The 12,730-nt window shown below is 29.8% G+C and overlaps 2 protein-coding genes across 6 annotated transcripts; both read right to left on the minus strand.

The window, feature by feature from the left end:
• Window positions 1–1,475: 1,475 nt before the first annotated feature.
• LOC128962628 (hepatocyte nuclear factor 4-gamma-like) lies at window positions 1,476–7,989 on the minus strand. Of its 5 annotated transcripts, none has more exons than XM_054309020.1 (6): window positions 7,314–7,989; window positions 3,468–3,610; window positions 3,106–3,363; window positions 2,637–3,027; window positions 2,250–2,570; window positions 1,476–1,951 (listed from the first exon to the last, which is right to left on the minus strand). In XM_054309020.1, exons 1-6 carry the CDS (start codon window positions 7,504–7,506, stop codon window positions 1,644–1,646), a joined length of 1,614 nt encoding a protein of 537 aa, XP_054164995.1. In that variant the 5' UTR covers window positions 7,507–7,989; the 3' UTR covers window positions 1,476–1,643. The 5 variants fall into 5 exon arrangements, with proteins under 5 accessions (XP_054164995.1, XP_054164994.1, XP_054164996.1 ...); XM_054309019.1 differs by having other exon boundaries at window positions 2,250–2,567; window positions 3,091–3,363; XM_054309021.1 differs by having other exon boundaries at window positions 2,334–2,570; window positions 3,091–3,363.
• Window positions 7,990–8,988: 999 nt separating this feature from the next.
• On the minus strand, window positions 8,989–12,730 carry LOC128962626 (lon protease homolog 2, peroxisomal-like). The gene is made up of 9 exons (XM_054309016.1): window positions 12,336–12,730; window positions 12,199–12,235; window positions 11,767–11,891; window positions 11,519–11,713; window positions 11,199–11,464; window positions 10,675–11,134; window positions 10,387–10,595; window positions 9,250–10,314; window positions 8,989–9,175 (listed from the first exon to the last, which is right to left on the minus strand). The coding sequence occupies exons 1-9, from the start codon at window positions 12,403–12,405 to the stop codon at window positions 9,056–9,058; spliced, it is 2,547 nt and encodes an 848-aa protein (XP_054164991.1). The 5' UTR covers window positions 12,406–12,730; the 3' UTR covers window positions 8,989–9,055.

The raw sequence follows: 12,730 nt of genomic DNA on the forward strand, positions 1-12,730 counted from the left end.
ATTAAGATGAAAAGTCTGGAAATTGCAATAAAATTTGTTTTTTCTTTTTTATGTTTCAAAAAAAATAATTTAAAGTAAACTTAAACATTATTTTGAGTTTTGTTTTGATGTATAATACATTTACTAATAAACCACTTGTAATTACAATTACAGTTAAATAATAATAATAATACTGTACTAATAGTTTAGGCTATAAATAAATATATAGTGTAAAGCAATTTAAGTGCTGAACCAATGAGAGAGACATTGTTATACGTGAATCACGTATTCAGTGTATGCAAAATGTTATCACATTTGGAGAGAAAGGGAAGGCAGGCATCGGGTGGTGTCTAAGCTATACTATCGAAACAATTGTGGGACTGATATTTGCTTTGGATTTTCATTGCCCTAAATGTACTGTCGGCAAGAACTCCACCTCTACTGTAGTGTAACTGGTGTTTGGTTTTATTGTATATGAGAAGCACCAGAATTTCCAACAGTTATTTAGGGAAACGGTATGTCTGTTAATCACATCATAATATAGAGCCATAAGCGGGACATAACATCAATCATAGGACAGACTAAAATAAACTACAATAAAATTCTCTAAAAATTTATTAACATTACTATTCATATAATAAATTTTTCCCTTCAATTAATATAAATGTAATACAATATTGGAGTATAACTTCAAAGAAATTTTATATCAATTAATTAGTACTCTAACCACTCCTTTTTTAATGCATTCAAGTTTTCTTATCTAATATATTACACAATAATAATAATAAAAATAAAAATAATACTAAAAAATGAAAATAATTATATTTATTTGATTATTTACTCCAGTTTAAATTGACAAACATTGATAAATGTTAATATAATACAATAAAAAACATGATTTTATAATTAATTATTAATACATAATAATAATAGTTGTAGTTATTTATCTCATTTGTCTAAAAAATTGAGCAAAAATGTGTGTTATCTATAATATTAAAAAATTATTAAGCTTTTTAGTTATGAAGAGACAAACAATTTTTTATGGCACAAAAATTCAATATATATTACATAAATTAATAATCATTTTTGTGGCGATACAGTAGTATTTCATATAACGATTAGTCTCATAACAGTTATTGTTATTATAATTTAACTTAATTTCTCTAATCTTCACTTTTTTCTTGATTACTACATATTTATGGCAAATATCAAGAAAACAAGTGTCTTATACATTAATAAGCATTAAATATATCTTTTTAAAAAAATATTAATTATTTTTACAATTTTATATTTAACAAAATTAAACACAAATAAGTTTTATATTTTAAATATTAAAAATTGACAACAAATTAGTATAAAATCAGAGAAAATGCATTTAAAAGAAATGTGTTTAAACTAGAGAAATATATTTTGTTATAAATTATATTTAATAAAAAAGTTATTTAATTTTTTAGAAATTAAATTAAATTCATGTTTCAATTAAACTTTTATGCCTTACATTATATGAAAATTTTTTTTAAATAAAAAATATTTCTTAGCGTCAAAAACTAGTATTTGAATTGATTATGCATTCAATTAATTAAATTATACACAAAAATAGTTATTAGGCTTTGATTTCAATGAGAGTTTTGATTACAAATAAATTTGAGGACAAAACAATAGTTTTAAAACGAGTTAATATCCGATTCAATGGACTCTCGTTTGAAAGATAATGGATTTGATTGTACTTTATATGAATCATCGGTTGGTGAAGGGATTGATGTGTCAGAGCTGTGACCGTTTGACATGATGTCCGACTGATAGCCGTTGGACATCGAGTTATGAGAATTGTTTGGTATATAAGTGTTGACACCATTGACGCCACCGCTGACCGAATGGACATTAATTGGTTGTCCATTTGATGATTGATTAGCTGATGTATTAGGCATTACATTTGATGATGAGTTGGAAGTGCTCTCAGGAAATGACTGTCCTATAGTTTTGTGATAAATTTATATATATATTTAAATAAGTTATTTTTAGAAATTTATTTATTAATGCGTCTATAAAATGAAAAAATCTATACATTTATTATATATTATTTACTAAAACTATTCATTGATATCACCAAATCATTTGATAATAAAAAAAAATATTTTTAGTAAATAATATAAATAAATATTTTGAAAGATAAGTGAGATTTTTTTCTCAAGCAATGGATGAGTGAGGAATAGGATTGTTTAAAACTAAACCGAACTAATGGATCAAATAGATATATAATGAAGACATACTGGGGTATGATCCCTGCCATAGCGAATGGTTTCTCTGCCATGATATCTGTGGTTGCGATGCATTGTTGGCTGTGTTTACATTACCTCCTAAAAGCATCTCTTGGATCAGATTATCGATTTTGGCCGTTCCTAATAGCTTCTGGATTTGAATCATTTCGATCAATTGCCAGGTTATGCTCTGAAGAGACGGCAATAGCAGCAATATCTCGCCAAACCTACCCCTTGAGTCGTATTGTCGATCATTAATATAGTCTTCGAGTAGTGTCTGCACCTGATGTCTGAGGAGTTTGACTTTTTGTGGATCATTAAGACCTTTAGCTGCTATAACACAATTAATTCATGCATTACTATTAACTCTGTGTACAATTATAATGAAGAATTGTTTACTCGGATCAAAGAAAACGATGGCTTTAAGGCACGCGAATTCACTGTCATCCATACGGACGTCCCGCATGACGGCCACAATCTCATCTAATATCCGATTTCCTACTTTATGTATCTCGGGATCTGTTGAATGTCTCGGTATTACAAAATCATTTCCTAACAATAAAATGTCATTTATAGATATAGATCTTCTGGAAAGTCCTAAAAGTAGATGTTCTCCAGCGTGACCACGAAGTAAGGCCACCTGATCATCGATTTGCAAATCCATAAAAGCTGGTATGCATTTGGCCCATTCAACGAGCACCAGGAGCTGCTGTTTCATTGACTCGCATACATCATGAATTGTGGCCAACTTTTTTGTTTGATAATTGGTTTCAATGGGTTGCGGTACAATCTATTGCACAAATTGCACAGTTAGTTAGGTATAACAAAATTGACTCAATAGTGATAAATATACCATTGTTATACACACCTGCCGTGCATACATCTCTGCGTGAACGAGTGCATTGATGGAAGTGCCGCCGTTGTTGGCCGAGTCATCATAACTGGGTCGTCGACATGTGATGCGGTCCCTCTCATTTTGGACAGCCTCCTTTTTCATACCGGCTCTGAAACACTTCTTCAGCCGACAATACCGACATTGATTTCGTTTGTCTTTATCGATAACACAGTTCCTATTGAACCGACACGTGTACTGATGGTTCTTACGGACTGAACGTCGAAAGAAACCCTTTTTAAAAAATTATGATATCATATAAAAAGTCAAAAATAGGAATCATTGGGTTATTTGTAAGGAAAGATGAATATAGGTCTGAAATATAGAGAGTGACATACCTTACAGCCATCGCAACTGAAGGCGCCGTAGTGTTTGCCGGTTGCTTTGTCACCACATATAGCGCACGGCTGCTGTAGACCACTGGGCGGCGAATTCTGGCCACCGTTTAAGTGACCAGATATTGATATGTCTCCGTTAGGATCTATTTTTATAATAAATCGCGTTTAGTCGACATTATTTTTGATGACAATTTATTGTCAGTTATTTTTATTATATATATATATATTGTTTAAAACTTTGTTTGTCGATAGACTACACAAACTTGTTGTAAATGTAATAAATTTTTTGATGGAATTTTTAAGATATAATAATATCTAAATATCTCATTGAAATTAGTCTAACATCTAAAACACAAGTGCTGTCTATATTTATATGTTAATCGATATATGAATTAAACAAGAAATTTGATTACAAATAAATTATATAAATTTATATATATCTATATACAGTATATATATATATACTTATAGCTTAGTTATTATTATTTTTTAAGTTGGATGTACTGTAATGTCATAAGAGCTGGATTGGACTTTAAACTCTTTATGTTATTTTAATTCATTAATAATCTAGTTTTTTAAAACTTTTTTTTTAAATAATAATATAACTAACAACTAAATAACGCTATTTTTAGAAAATGTAATTTTAAATATACATTTTAAATCTTATAAAATTTTATTTTCAGTGATAAACTCTACAATCAATGTCTTTATGCCAAATAAATTAAAGCTTTTGTGTTTCAATTCGGCAGATATTTATATTTTCAAATGAATTGTTTGTGTGAACAGACATATGTTGTTATATTATAAGCTAATGTTTGGACAAATTATAATAAAAATTTTGCGATAGATTTTTAAGAAACATATTTATTATTGATGTCAATACTGTTATCGATAAATACAGTATATATAAGTGACAGCGATATTAGAAAATTAAGACCAACTATTCAAATGTGAGATACAATTGGAGTGAAACGCAAAAATTTGTCGTAAATTAGATACAACTCATGTCTTAACACCGACTTTGAAAACATTTATAACTTATATATACTGTATATTAATATGTATACTGTATTTATATATACAAACTATTTATTATTGAATGTTACTGTGAGTATAGTCACAGTGTTTGTCTTTGAAACGGTACAGACCTAATGCAAACACCAGATCCCTAACACTCATACACTGGGAGTCCGATTGCTTATCAATACACTATCAGTACCTCAAAACAAAACTATAGTGCATATCAAATGTAGATTTACTGTATTTAATATATCAATACTGTATATTGAATTAAAATGCTATACAGTATACCATACAATCTCATGCAAGTAACTCATATATACATTGCTATACAATGTATACTGAATATACTAAATGTGATTATTATATACAGTAATAATTAATGTGTCTTTAAATAGAAACAGCCATAAAATGTTATCAATCAGAGAAAAAACTAAATGATATTATTAGTGAACATAAAAATGTTATTTTTGAATAAATTTCCACAAAAATTTATTCAAATATAAACAATAAATAGATATATATTATAATATATATATGTTTGTGTACTGTATTATTCAAAAAATTTGCATTAAATATTAATAATTACTTTATATTAGAAAGTAAATGTATTAATTCAATGCATCATTTTATATAAATTTTAAATATGAGGCTAAGTAATTTAGCGTAATTTAAAAATACATATATATTTGGATCATGTAATACAAATCGTGCTTATAATGCAATCATATAACAGACAAAATTAAAATAAGTACTAAAATTTGTTAAACAATATTATATTTCACATTTCCATCTGTAAGACTATATTATGTTTTATTGATTTCAAATCAATAGAAAAGCCTTCAGTCAATGCTTTCAAATGGATAGACAACTGTTTTTATAATATATCAATGAGATTATAAACTAGTATTACTTGCCATTAAATTATCTAAATCAAAGTTAAGTCTATTAAATTATTAGTTTTTATGTATTTATATAAAAATATTTCATAACAGTTATTACATAAGAAATATATTTTTTTGAAACCATGAGAACTAAAGCACTCATTGACTGAGAAAACTGGTGTTAATTGCTTTCAATTAAGTCATCTTTCAATTTATAGTCATTTACTCGACAATTATCACTAAAACAATATATATATGTCTATTATATTGTAGACATACTAACTTATAGTATATGACAGTAATGAATTAGAAATGGAAATAAAAATATTAATAATAAAAATTATCACACATTGTACTCAAAATAAAAATTATTATGAAATTTTAATTTATATTAACTTATAAAACATTAGTACAAATAAACGTGAAATTTTGAAATTACTAATAATAATAATAAAATAATTTGTTAAAGTTTTAGGACCAGTGGTTTACATACATTGCATACAAGTGTTGCTTTGATAATATATATGATAGGCATCCATACAATGGTTGTTATCCAAGTGTAGTCTCGTATCCATTATATGTATCATATATTTTATTTTATAATATAAGATATATAATAACTAATATTTCAAAATATTTAAATTCAATTCACATTAATCAAAATTAATTAAACATTTGTTTTTATTAAATATTATAATAATACAATGTGTCACACAAATCGGCTCTCAAACAACACATGTTATTACAAAACTTAACGATAAAATTATAAACTCATTGATTAATATTTAAGTCTATTTGAGGATTAAAAGTCAAAAAAAAATATTTCAATATCTTAGTAAATGTTATATATCTTATTGATATTGAAAAGCAAATAACTAGTGATAACCAAATATGATATACAAAAAAAACAAAACTTTTATTCACAATAATTAAAACTAGTGTTTGTAGTCAATATAAAAAATGTTACTAATAATCCACAAAAAAAAATTTTTTTAAACTAATTACTAAACTTTTTCAATAGTTTATTATTGCTTTCATCTATTTATTTGTCAAAAAAAAGATGACAAATGTATAAATCAATTGCATTGAAGTGTTGTATAGTGAATGTAATGATGACTTTATTTGAATAAATTGTTGATCACTTGATGGTGACAGACATAGGCCAAGACACACACCACAGATTTTGATGACAACTGTCCCAAACGGGTAAACAATTTGAGACTGTTTCTCATAGCTATATAACTGTAAGCTCCTCCCCGTACACGCAAACCATGTTTAATAAAATAGTGATTTGTATATTTTGGTTGCAATTATTTTGCATTTAAAAAATAAGTGTTTCAAACATAAAAACAATAATCATTTAATATATAGAATATTCAAAATGGTTTTTACGAAACATTTAAGAATTATTTGAAACTTAATTCCCCAAACAAGCCATCAAATTATTATTATTATATAAAACATAATACCAGTGCTATGTATTTGAATGGATCGGGCGATTATTGCTGGGAAAGTGATGCTTACAAATAAATGCCTACAATAGAGGAAAGCCAGCGATAACTGACTTTTTAAGCTAAAAGTTTTAACAACAAATTGTGCGTTAAATTTATAGCTCTATGTATTTACACGAGTTGTTAATGTTTTTAATAGTTTTTATGTCAAACACATTAAATCGCATATAAATTCTTATTCGTGTTTATATTATATGATCACAATTATCATCATCAGGAGGGTTACCAATCCTTAAAACACTACTAATATTAAGCACTTGTATGGCCCATGAGTTGCTGTACTCTACAGTACTATACAGAGTATTTATATACAGTATAAGCAACAAGTGCTTTAAGAGGAACCCATTAAAAAGTTTTGCAAAAATATTTTTAGCAATTAATGGCACAATTAATAAATGTTTAGATATAATAAAAATATTTTTAGTCAATACCTGACACCTGTAGGTTAAGTCCCATGAGTTGCGGCGGCGGAACAATAACTCCGTGAGTGTTAGTATTTTGACCAATCGGATGGACAGTCGGTATACTATTTGCTGCACTTTGAGGGTTCACATGTACGACCTGTGAGTTGGTGACGACACCAGTTGTCTGTAAGACATTTGTGGCCGCATTGTCGTCATTCATCACTTTTGTGACCAAAATACAGGTGTGATTACAATAGAAAATCGATATGTAATCAAAACAATTGTTTGAACCAACAGTTCAAAGATCGCCACTTCGTCACACAATTATATTACAGTTATATATCAGAAAAATTGTTTATATAATAACAACAGTTATAATGGTTGGCATCCAATGTATGTGACAGTAGTTTATAGTTAGAGACAGTCAGTGAGAGAGAGAGAGAGAGAGAGAGAAAGAGAGAAAGAGAGAGATAGGCAAAGACTGACATAAACTGAATGAACTAATAGAGAGAAGAGAATGGAGTGTAAGCTTAAGGATTGTCTATAAATGCCTTTTGACCGGACAGTCAACGAACACTAGAATATATGATCTGAAGAATTGTGCGGACAAACAGTCAAAAACTATAAGTCGACTATTTTTTCTTCGTTTAGATTATCATTAATAATGTGGTTAACGACGTATTATTCTTCAATCCCTAAGCAACGGATACTTGTTATCAGTTTTGGTTACCATTGAGTCGATTACATATCAACTATCAATTGGTTGTCTCTATCATTATCTTCAATCACGTGTACAAATGGTTTATGGTTTATATGGTTTGAGTAATTCAATATCAATAATACTATTGGATTCACAAATGAATAAATAAATGAATTACACGACAATTAGATACTGAATAAAAAAACTTTTTACGCCAACATTTTTTGTGCAGTGCTATAAAAAATATATTAATCTATAGAAAAATGTATTAACAAGTGTTTGGCAATAAACCAAATTATTTTTTACCTTAAAATATCACTTTTATCACTAAAAATATACTGTATGTATACACAGATAACCTTTTTTTAATAAGTTTACAAAGTTATATAATTATTAATTTGTCTAATCGACTGGTGTGTACTCAAATGTACATATATTGTACACAAAGTTAATATTAGCAATAATTAAATTATTTCATATATTTCATTAATTAGTGAAATAAAATCATTATTGATTAACAGACAATAATAATCACTATACAGACACAATCGTGTGCTTTATTTTTTATCATTTTATCAATTGATGATTACCAGCCCTATCATCACAAATCTGATTATTATTTGTTAATTTTAAAACATTTTTAATAGATATATATTTTTAAATCCGGTTTAAAGGGTACAGTAATCAGACAAATATTACATATAACAGGACAGTCAGTCATGTGAACTCAAAAACCTTTTTTTAAATGATATTTAAATGTATTTATTTATAAAAATTATGAAATTATGATAAGTAATTTTTAAACAATTTTTTAATCAATTAATTAAAAAGGCTTTTATTGTCAAACATTGAATAAAATTTGTAATCATATTAAAAAATAAAATACATTTGAAAACAATAGAAAATGAGAAAAATGTTCAATTGGTATAAACTTAATTATAATAATCTAAGACTACAATTAAAAAAAAATAGTTAAACACAAACCAATATTTATATATACATTATCACAGAATAATTTTTGTGTATAATTATAAAAATATGATTCAATTATGTGATAGTTAAACTAGTTTTAGAGTTTGCTCTCTAATTGTCCTCTATTTGAATGACTATTCAATAGTGCAATGCGTCCATCAAAAGCATATTCAATAACTTCATCGATATGTGACACAAAATTGAAAAATATTTCACCCTTTGAAGCAAATTTTAAAAATATATTATCAAAATTTAATTATTAATATTAAACATTTAATTTATAGTTAATACCTGAATAGATGTGGGAATTTCTTTAAGATCTTTTTCATTCCTCTTCGGTAAAATGACTCGTCTAATACCGGCCCGATGTGCGGCCAACACTTTGCTTTTGATACCACCTACAGGTAAAACAAGTCCACGAAGTGTGATCTCACCAGTCATGGCAACGTCAGAAGAAACCACTTTCTTAGAAAACAGTGATATCAAAGCAGTGACAATAGTGACTCCCGCTGATGGACCATCTTTTCCAACGGCACCGGCGGGAAAGTGAATGTGAACATCGGTGCCATCCATAATATCTGTCATGTGATTGGTTTCAATGGCGTAATTGTTAATATGAGTTCGCACCCAATTGAGTGCCAGTTTTGCCGATTCTTTCATGACATCACCCAATTGACCCGTTAGTATAAGTTGTCCGTCGCCTTCCATTTTGGTCGCTTCGACAAACATTATTTCTCCGCCAACAGTAGTCCACGCCATACCAATTGCAATGCCGGGTAAGGCAACTCTTGCAGTCAATTCATTCTCATATAGAGGTGCACCTAATATATCCTCAACGGCGGCTTCATTGACAAGAATCGGAAACTTTTGTGAGTCGACTATATTATCAATGATTTGAACTTCATTCGGATGATGTCCACCAATATTTGCGGTGTCGTCAGCGGGACAGCTGTTTACAACAACTTTAACAGCAATAGCTCTGCAAACTGCGCCAATCTTTCGCTCCAAATTACGGACTCCGGCCTCACGGGTATACTTAGAAATAAGTGCCGCCAATGCGTCGTCCGATAAGTCAAGAGTTTCATAACTAAGTCCATGTTCTTTAAGCTGTTTGTGAACCAAATGATGTTTAGCAATGTGAAGCTTCTCTTCGTGAGTATAACCGGGAAGCGATAGCACTTCCATTCGGTCCAAAAGAGCTGCCGGTATCGTAGACGTTGTGTTTGCTGTCGCTATGAATAGTACTTGAGATAAGTCAAAGGGAACATTAAGATAGTGGTCAGTAAAGGCACAGTTCTGTTCGGGATCTAACACTTCGAGAAGAGCGGCGGCCGGATCGCCGTGAATACCAGATCCCTATAATTATATGGTTTATAAAATTCATTAATCAATACTACAGTAATATACAGTAGATATAGAAAATAATACCATTTTATCGATTTCATCCAAAAGAAATACTGGATTTTTGACGCCAACTGTTTTCAGACCTTGAATTATACGGCCTGGCATTGAGCCGATATATGTCCTCCGATGACCTCTAATATCAGCCTGGTCACACGCACCTCCCAGTGATATCCTATGAAATTCTCGACCTAAAGATCGAGCAATTGATCGACCGATACTTGTTTTACCGACACCTTTATTCAAAATGAAAATTATATTTATATTTTTGTAAATATAATAATTAGCGGCATTTCCTCAATAGATATGACAGACCTGGAGGCCCAACAAAGCATAGAATTGGTCCCTTTAGTGTGTTTTTCAGCTGACGGACCGCCAAATATTCTAAGACTCTTTGTTTCAACTTATCTAAGCCGTAGTGATCGGCGTCTAAATCCTGACGAGATTTCTTCAAATCCAATAATTCTGGTGATGTCTTATTCCATGGAAGTTCTGTCATGAGTTCCAAATAGTTTCTGACAATCGCATGATCCGGGATATGAGTCGGCATTTTCTTGAGTCTCGACAACTCCTTCATTGCTACCTTTCTGGCAGTTTCTGGTATATCTGCTAACTTTATTTTGCGTTCAATTGACGCGATATCATCCGAATCATCCATGTCTTCATCTTCAATATCAACCCTATTATGACGTCCGATATCAATCAATTTGTCCATTTGTAATGTCTGTGTTGTCATTGTTCCGTCTTTTTTAGCCTTTTGAAGAAGTTGTAATCCCTGTCATTGAAAAAGTGTTAACAAATATCTTCTAATTAAAACCAATTTGTCGTTTTTATAAAACCTCAATTTGTCGCATCAGAAGTGGTAAAGTTTTGCGGAACCGTTCGGCCAAATCAACTGAGTCTAAGATCTGAAGCCGTTCGGAGTGTGAGGCCCTTACTATAGCTGCACAGACATCCGGTAAACTTTGAACCGGAAGAGAGTTCATTAAACGTTTTAATCTAACCACTGCCGGCACCGATAAGTCAAGCATATCTATAAGTCTTGAGGCCTGTTCTCGGAACTGTTCTTTAAGATCAGAGAGTTCGCTATTGTCTTCATTTATATCTGAATTAAAAGCGAATATCAATAAATGAATAGTTATTATAACCATAGCATTACCGATGTCATCAACGGATAATTTGTCCAACTGTTGAACCAAACCTACTAAATATGGCGACTCTATGACAATTGAGTCCAATTTAAAGCGACACAATCCAGTAACTAATAATGTATATGAAGGTCGCGGCCAATTGGTTCCCGTCACCTGAACCACAATACCGGCGCAACCAATTGAATGCATACAATTGTCGTCATCTAAGTCGTCAAATAAATTAAGAAATTAGAAAAAACAAACAAATTAACAATACATTTGTTATCCTCTTCAGCGGTCGACGTATTGGATGTGTTGGTGACAATCTCTTTGGGAACAACACCTATGATAGCACTGCTAAGTGTACTTCGGTTCAGTAGATGACTCCTAACCATTGACATACTGGTCATACATATAATTATCAATCAATCGTTTATTTAATGTATAAAACTATTTGTCCATCAAATCAAAGTTTGGTTTTTGTTTTTCAAAAGCAATCAATCATTTAATTAACTAATTGTTTACTTAAAAAATAAAAATATTTTTTTATATTAAACAATAAATCTGTACTAAAAAGGCATCGATTTGTGTGTAAAACTGGTTTCAGATAATTGAGACAATCGTTGAGATAATTAGGTCTTATTTGATAATAATAATAGTAATCTTCATTTTGATGGACAATCGTGAGTATCAATCAATGATAACTTACTTGCGATACGAAGTGACCGGAATTCGGATACTCGACCCTTAAACAAGTCATCAAAATATTTTAAAAACAGATGAAATAATGGTTTAGTTGAGACACTAAAAGACATTATTTGGTCATCAATTAAAGCCAATAATTACCGGGAAAGAGGACGCCATCGATGATCAAAATTGGTAGTCGTCGGGGAAGTCGTATCGAGTTTGTAGTCATCTTTTTCAGTGATAACACACACCAACTGTTGGATCACTTGTCTTAAGACAGTCAGTCAGTCAGTGATTTGAGTCTAAGAGTCGACACATATATCTGTGTTTGTGTTTCACTAAACACTTGTTTTGTGTTTGTATTTACACTCAGTTTTTCAATGAGTTTGGCGTCAAATACAATACAAACACTAGATTTTTAGAGATTTTATTATTAGTACAACAACTCAAACAAGTTTTTAAACTAAACTTTTTTCTTGGTTTCTCTCTCTCTCTCTCTTTAATATTAAACCATAAAAAATTGTTTAAAGACATCAATTCATGTCTAACTTAAG

This window comes from Oppia nitens, unplaced genomic scaffold, assembly GCF_028296485.1.
Source record: "Oppia nitens isolate AA-2021 unplaced genomic scaffold, nextdenovo-longstitch-racon4-pilon3 scaffold6_pilon_pilon_pilon, whole genome shotgun sequence".
Classification (NCBI taxonomy): Eukaryota; Metazoa; Arthropoda; class Arachnida; order Sarcoptiformes; family Oppiidae; genus Oppia; species Oppia nitens.

Bases quoted from the DNA above. Each gene is read 5' to 3' on its own strand.
- LOC128962628 (XM_054309018.1), bottom strand. From the start codon at position 7,506: ATGAATGACGACAATGCGGCCACAAATGTCTTACAGACAACTGGTGTC. The intron at 3,028-3,090 runs GTATATTTATCA...TTTGTGCAATAG, and splicing joins GGCAGGTGTGTATAACAATG to ATTGTACCGCAACCCATTGA. The intron at 2,571-2,636 runs GTAAACAATTCT...ATTGTGTTATAG, and splicing joins CATCGTTTTCTTTGATCCGA to CAGCTAAAGGTCTTAATGAT.
- LOC128962626 (XM_054309016.1), bottom strand. From the start codon at position 12,405: ATGACTACAAACTCGATACGACTTCCCCGACGACTACCAATTTTGATC. The intron at 12,236-12,335 runs GTAATTATTGGC...GACTTGTTTAAG, and splicing joins CGATGGCGTCCTCTTTCCCG to GGTCGAGTATCCGAATTCCG. The intron at 11,714-11,766 runs GTATTGTTAATT...TTGACGACTTAG, and splicing joins CGCTGAAGAGGATAACAAAT to ATGACGACAATTGTATGCAT.